The sequence below is a fragment of the Priapulus caudatus genome, unplaced genomic scaffold (genome assembly GCF_000485595.1).
Source record: "Priapulus caudatus unplaced genomic scaffold, Priapulus_caudatus-5.0.1 Scaffold268, whole genome shotgun sequence".
NCBI lineage: Eukaryota > Metazoa > Priapulida > Priapulimorpha > Priapulimorphida > Priapulidae > Priapulus > Priapulus caudatus.
Window position 1 is genome coordinate 73866 of NW_014577329.1, and position 6650 is coordinate 80515.

Genomic DNA, 6650 nt, shown 5'->3' on the forward strand with positions numbered 1-6650 from the left:
TGCACACCTGCAAAGGTTAGTCTCTAGTCAGTAGTCTCTTGAGTCTCTGTCTCTGACAATGACTAATTTTTCTAGCCAATCACGTTGCTCAATTTTTCTTCCAAAGCTATACGGTTTGGGAATCGCAAATTCGCGTACGGGCCGCATTAGCAGCGCATGCATTTTGCATGCGATCTCACGAAATTTCAATGAACCCCGTTCTGTCCCAATAACCCTCACCAAAATATAAAAAAAGTTATATGGGACAGAATTATTCGGTCTAGTACTAGAGCTAACCTTATCTTAGCTCTAGTAACTATAGCCCGCTTACAGTTGCCGCAGGCACCAGCGGCAACTGTACGCGGGCTATAGTTACTAGAGCTAACCCTATCTTAGACAATTCGCTAAAGCAAGGATATATTATTCTTCTCTCAGATTATTAAATAAGAAATGCCAACGTTTTGTGGTGGAAACGTTCATGTAGCACAACTTTGTCAGTGATTTTAAATGCAGTGGCATAACCAGTGTTTTACCAGGACTGTAATTAATTTAATTATCACACTACATTATTAGTTTGTAAATTGTACTCTTGAATTAACTTGCAGTTAGCAGAAGCAGGATTTTATCATTGTCCTTCAGACCAGGAGCCCGACCTCGTGCGCTGTTACGTCTGCCACAAGGAACTGGATGGCTGGGCACCAGAAGATGAACCTTGGTACACATATTGAAGACGTGGTTACATACTTGCAGCCTCACGTCTGCAGTACTTAGCAGTAGTTACTATAGCATTTTGCATTACAGTTACAGGCCATGACGATTCTTACTAAAGCAGAATAGTAACAGCTAGGAAATTAATTCTCTATGCTCACCTACAAGGAAACATTTAATTTTACTTACGATGAAATTGGGAGTACGTAAGGGAGTTGAATCTTAGCAATATATAGATCGGGGTATGTCGAGATTTTGCTAGTAAATGCATTGTGGTGGATAAAAAGAACAATTTAACATTTTGAAACAGTTTAAAAACTACTTAAAACAGATTATGTGACACTTAAGACAGCTTCTGTTGTTTATGTAAGCAAGGTTGTTACTTTTTGCAGGAGTGAGCATGTGAGTCATTCAAAAGCCTGCCCATTCGTATTGCTGAAGAAAAATGAGAATCGGATGACAATGGAGGAATTTTTAAAGCTCGAGACAGAGAGGCAGTGTTGGAAGTTGGTGAGGGCAAGGTCCTACTAAGTGGCCCTAGTTGGACTATACATATATATATATATATGTGTGTGTGTGTGTGCGTATGCGTATATAATTATAAATAACTAGAGACAATTTGAATTTTGTTCTTTAAAACAGAATAATCAAATTTTTTGGATATGGTCTATATTGTTTTAATTCCTTTTTGTCACATAGGCTGTCCATTCTTTTCTAGAACAAGGAAGTAAAATCAAGAATAGAAGAATATAAAATGCAGGCTAAGGATGTGCGAGAAGAAATGGAAAAGCTCGTTAATGTATAACCAACAGACCAAAGCATGTATAAAAAATCAAGCAATTGATGAGAATGCACTATGATGAATTAATTTCACCGTATGCAACTATACTTGCACACGTGATGGATTGAATTACTTGGAAATCATTTTTCTACATTGCTAGTAATGGTAATGCATGTAAATACTTTTACGAAGCCTACGCATGCGAGAGGTACTGCGAATAGTTTATTTCAAAATAGCTTATGATAGTTGACTACACAGATTGTCATGGTGAGGTTTTAAAGGGCTGCTTAGATTTTAATAACACATTAATATTGTCTTTAACACAATCAGTAAGTCCTTGTAAGTTTACATAATATATTAGGATAGTCCTTATTACTTACTTAATTAGTACAGAGCATTCTGTGTATTATAAAAAATACAGTGCTATATTTTCGACGTTTACTAAAAAATTACTGTGAAACCTTTTTTAAATTTGTTGCTTTTATAAATTACACATTTTTCTTTTCAACAGGAAATCAGCATTTCTGTTTAAGTTTGGTCAAATATCCAGAATTTGTTCAAAGCACACAAAGCTGTCCGTTCTATTCATCTAGGTGTTCGGCACCCTCTATTTTCCTGCGCAATTTATTGCAGTTTAGTATCATCGCAGCATGGTCGCGTTTTAAGGCACTGAGTTTGTCATGGAGCTGCTCAGCTTCCTCCTTCCTTTCCTCGTAGTCAAAGAGAAGGGCTTCATTTCCTAGCATGCCACACTGCTGCTGCAGACGTTGGTTGGCTGTGCGTAGGTTGTCACGAACCTGCTTGCTGTGGTTCAACGTATCCCGTCGCTGCCAAATGGAGGCAGGCACACATCACACATACATGGTTATCAACGTAAGAGAAGCGGGAATAGAGGAATATAAATGAGAGGTGAGGAAATATTCTCTGCCTTCTCCTTTTACCATCACCTCCACCTACATGCTTTGCTTTTCAGCCTTCAAACCACCTCACCCTCTTTTTCTTTACTCCTACACTAATCTCTCAATGATAGTGGAAAAAAAGTTGAGCCACCCCATTCTAACCATCCTAATGTCTTTGTTTTACTCCTGTCCCAATCGCTCGGAGATCGTGGTAATTCATAAGTATTCGTGATATTCATTTGTCAGCCCGCTGCAAGCTGTTCTCATTCCTGCCCCCTATATCTTGGTAATGATAAACAATGCCTACCTGAGTCACCTCTGCATCGGCCTCCTGCAGTTTGCAGTTCTGCTGCTCGTTTTCCACCTGCATGTGCTGCAGTTTCTCTTTAATGTGGGTAAGAACCTGTACTGTGTTTGTTATCTTCTTCCTCAGCTTCATCAGCTCCTGCAACATTCATGTTTCCAGAAATTCATCTGCGACTACAACAACAACTGCCGCAGAAAGCTATTACTTGTTTCTGTCATCAAAATGACATGAGAAGTATATTTGTAAAGAGTAGCAGTGTTCTTAACTTTGCCATGTAGTATAGGTCAAATCGTATTCTATCCTTGGAATACTACACCTCATTTCTCTCTTCAATCTTCTCATTGTATGTCTGGTTTTCAATTTTGAGTTGTTCGAAGTCTATGAGATGGAGTCCATCTGCAAGCTCCTCCTGGTGGTAATAAATATTTTTTTGTGGAATCATTTTACTTTTATCCACATTCATGAACCATTAGTACCACACACCGTAGAAAAAAGAACACAATTTTTTGTTTTTTTGATATGGTGGTACGTTGGGTAGGTCTGTATTTCTGTAGGAGTACTGTGTAGGCAGTTATTAAAAGGAGGCATGGTCACAGGGAGAACTTTTAAAGTGATCATGCAAACTTCGTGGATGAATCGAGCCACATTACACATTAGGTTGTCAGCGCTGCCACTATGTATTAGCATCATTACACCACCATTCCAAATATACCACAAATTCATGCACCGCAGTACTGTGTATATTAAGTAGGAATAGAAACGATAGTGCAGATATATGTGACCCGCTCCAGCATAATACGGACTAAGTCGCAAGTCATTGTTTTGAGTAATGAGCACACACATGTCAATGCTGAAAATGGCCTACCTGGACAAAAATAAGTTCCTAAGTGCATATTTAATCCGGATATATAGGTTCAGATATCTCTAGATTATTATGGTCATTTTTAATTAAAAAAAATAAAAAGATTTTGAAGGGCCCCTGACCGCTCATCCCCGACTTGGCCCCTTACCCGGAACGCTTTTTCTCAAAAGCTGCATATTTCGGAATAAGTCGGTTTCCGATCTTTAAATTGCTGTAGATCGGTCAATTCTTTAGATATAGCCAAATATTATATATCATTTTAAAGGTAATTAAATGATCTATTCAGATATGCACATAACTCAATTTGTAGAATTTCCTACTTAATCATGGTTTTGCTGGAGCTGGTCACATATGGGGAACATCGACATTCTAGGAAGGGCATCCTGACCTTCTCCCTGAGAAGTTGTTCTTGCTTCTTAAGCTTGTTTTTTAGTTGTATGTTGTCCAGCCTCATTGTCGTTACCTCTGTTTCCTTCTGCGCCTCTCGCTGCATGAATTGCTCAACGTCCTACAAACAGAATTGATAAGCACAATATAGCTTTGTAAGTGGAGAAATTTGCTCTGCTCATCCAGTAAGAATATGAAAGTAACGCAAGAACATAACTAAAGAAAAATCAGTCTATCCAATTATCTTAACTTTGTAGCTGAAATGTAGGAGAATGTCTAAATTGCAAATGGTATCATGATAATCACACAAATGTATTCATGTCATATCTATGTCTATATCATATCTATGTCAAATATATTCATGTCTACATTTGTGTAACCATCTACTCTTGATGGTATATGCTAGGAGTGTAACGATACATTTTGTTTCGGTTCGGTTCGGTTATTTTCAGTTGTAAAAAATTAAAAATGCTGAGAAGATGGGGAAATTGCCCTCCATTTTGAATAATAATAATAATAACACCTATCACAATATTATACATTTATTGTGTTATTCATTGGCCAAAAGACAATAAAGTGATACAGTTCAAGGATAATAGTCATAATACTATTCATTAAAGTGATCTACGCTGAGAAAAGTGAGAGGGACGGGGCTTGGCGTAAGTGCTGAGCTGTTTGCTCGCCGCGTGTGCTCCCCTAACTGAGTGGGTTGAATGTATTTCCCGGAACCGAACCGAGAACCGAAACGGAAAAAAAACAAGTGCCGCAGAGCGACAGCGCTGAACTGACGTGTACTGTAGCCAGGTATTCTTCTGATAAACTCACTGGCAAGCGAATCAAGTGCACCCTCCTGCCACCGCGTTCGCGCTCAGAGCATATATCTAGGATACTACTAATACAGATCTAAAATCTATGATAGGCTTTGCTATACCTACTGGTAGTACAGTAATAACTAGAGCACTCGGAGAGCACTCGAGAAGGCAGCTGAATTCTCTCAATGTGAAATTTTTTATTAATTAATTAATTAACTAATTAATTGGATCCGGATTAGTGCGAGCGTGCAGGTGGGGGAGGACTGTGGTTGCCCCTTACCCTGTGGTTGCGTGTTTGTAAGTCTACAGCCAGCGCACCTAGCGGAAGTGAACTGAAACAAGCATGGTAACACACAAACACACAAACCAACACTCAAAAACTCGCCGGTGAAAACATAACCCCTGCCATGCCCCTGGCGGAAGTAAAGATACAGCTGTGTAACTTTAATGACTTCGCTATATTAACATGTTTATGTTATCATGGATATGCGTCGAGCGCGAGCGTAGTGGTGGTGGTGGGGGGGGGAGGGGGAAGGGGCTCTAATAGCAAAAGCAGTTCAGTCCTTTGTTAACGGTCAACAAATCAATGTTTAACCCTGCTCTTGAGGGTCAAAAGGTTATCAGACACTTACTCTTCGCATGTCAGCGGAAAGTACATTTCATCGTCCTTTCAATAAAGCCATAAAAATGGTGGTCACTGCTGAAACAAAAAAGTTTTTCAATCCCTCCGTCAGACCATGTCCTCAGAAAATGACCGAAAGCTCTTGGATTTTAGCAATTTATAACCTTGAAGATGGCCGTTTTTGAGGGAATTGAAAAAAATTGATATTGTAAGTGCAATTTTGTGAATTCTAGGGTAATTTTTTTCTTTGGATCCCAGAGGTAACACGCAACCCCCCCCCCCCATACACACAACCAGTGGCGGATCCAGAAGAAAATTCTAGGGGTGGCGAATCATGCGAGCTCAAGGGCACGAAGCGCCCGGGGGGGGGTTGGAGGGGGTGTCACCCTCCCATTGTGTGGAATTGTTGAAAATTTACAATCTAAAAGCACTCAATTTTGGACATCCTCCTTCAGGGCGTGTTCCCCTCCTGTTTAAGGGGGGGGGGGTCCGGGGATTTTGTTGAAAACCTCTTCGATGCAATTTCCTGCACTATGAGGCAGCACTATTAAAGTGATTACGTCACCGTAAATAATAAAAAATATAAAAAATATTTCCACTTTTTCACAAAATATAAGTAATTCTGTTTACATTTTATTGTTAAATTGCTGCATTACTCTTCCTATTTTGCTATATTGTTCGATGTGAACATACACTCGTGACCCATACATAGCCCATAACAAACAATTAATGTTAGACAACATTAATTCAAATCGTCCAGGTTTTTTGGATTTTTAACTAGTTGAGAAACAATTTTATCAGGTAAGAATTTGACGATTTGTTTAGTCTCGTTAAGTTCTTACTTTTAATGTAAAAAATGAGAATTTTTTTTTTACAAATTTTACCATAGAAAATTCGTGACGTAATCCCTTTAAACAATCTTCATCACAATAACATCACTGTTTACAAAATCATTGATTTCGTAACGAAATCAGTCATGCGACACTTGGCGCCCCATAGGCCCATGGCCTAACATCCTCCGTACTAATGGTTATATAGTTTATAAAACGTTGTAACATTGTACACAAACAAATTTGTTTTGAATAACTACCGATGATAGGACAACGACGCCTGAGATGATATTGCCTTCGAATCAGGCTTCACTCTGTGTTACTAATGCTGATCATTTTTAATTTCACTTGATTCATCGCTTTTCATTTCTTGGGTTTTATTACACCGTTGAACACATAGAAATAGTATAGATACACATAATAAAATAAATACATAAATAAATAAATAAACATAATATATACT

General features: G+C 38.6%; 2 protein-coding genes across 2 annotated transcripts in view; one reads left to right on the plus strand and one right to left on the minus strand.

Annotated features, from left to right (window-relative positions):
• LOC106808330 (baculoviral IAP repeat-containing protein 5.2-like) lies at positions 1 to 1933 on the plus strand (the record flags this gene model as incomplete). Its single annotated transcript, XM_014811006.1, is given in 4 exon segments — positions 1 to 15; positions 585 to 694; positions 1080 to 1197; positions 1406 to 1933. Coding segments are annotated over 4 exon segments (330 nt in total), but the record flags the coding sequence as incomplete, so codon positions are not given.
• A 102-nt stretch (positions 1934 to 2035) lies between these two features.
• LOC106808310 (coiled-coil domain-containing protein 96-like) overlaps positions 2036 to 6650 on the minus strand; it is a 12456-nt gene continuing 7841 nt past the window's right edge. The window contains exons 8-11 of the mRNA XM_014810971.1: positions 3925 to 4044; positions 2991 to 3083; positions 2675 to 2812; positions 2036 to 2295 (exon numbers count right to left, since the gene is read on the minus strand). Coding sequence (XP_014666457.1) covers positions 2050 to 2295; positions 2675 to 2812; positions 2991 to 3083; positions 3925 to 4044 — 597 coding nt within the window. The 3' untranslated portion in view covers positions 2036 to 2049. The remainder of the gene's footprint in view (positions 2296 to 2674; positions 2813 to 2990; positions 3084 to 3924; positions 4045 to 6650) is intronic.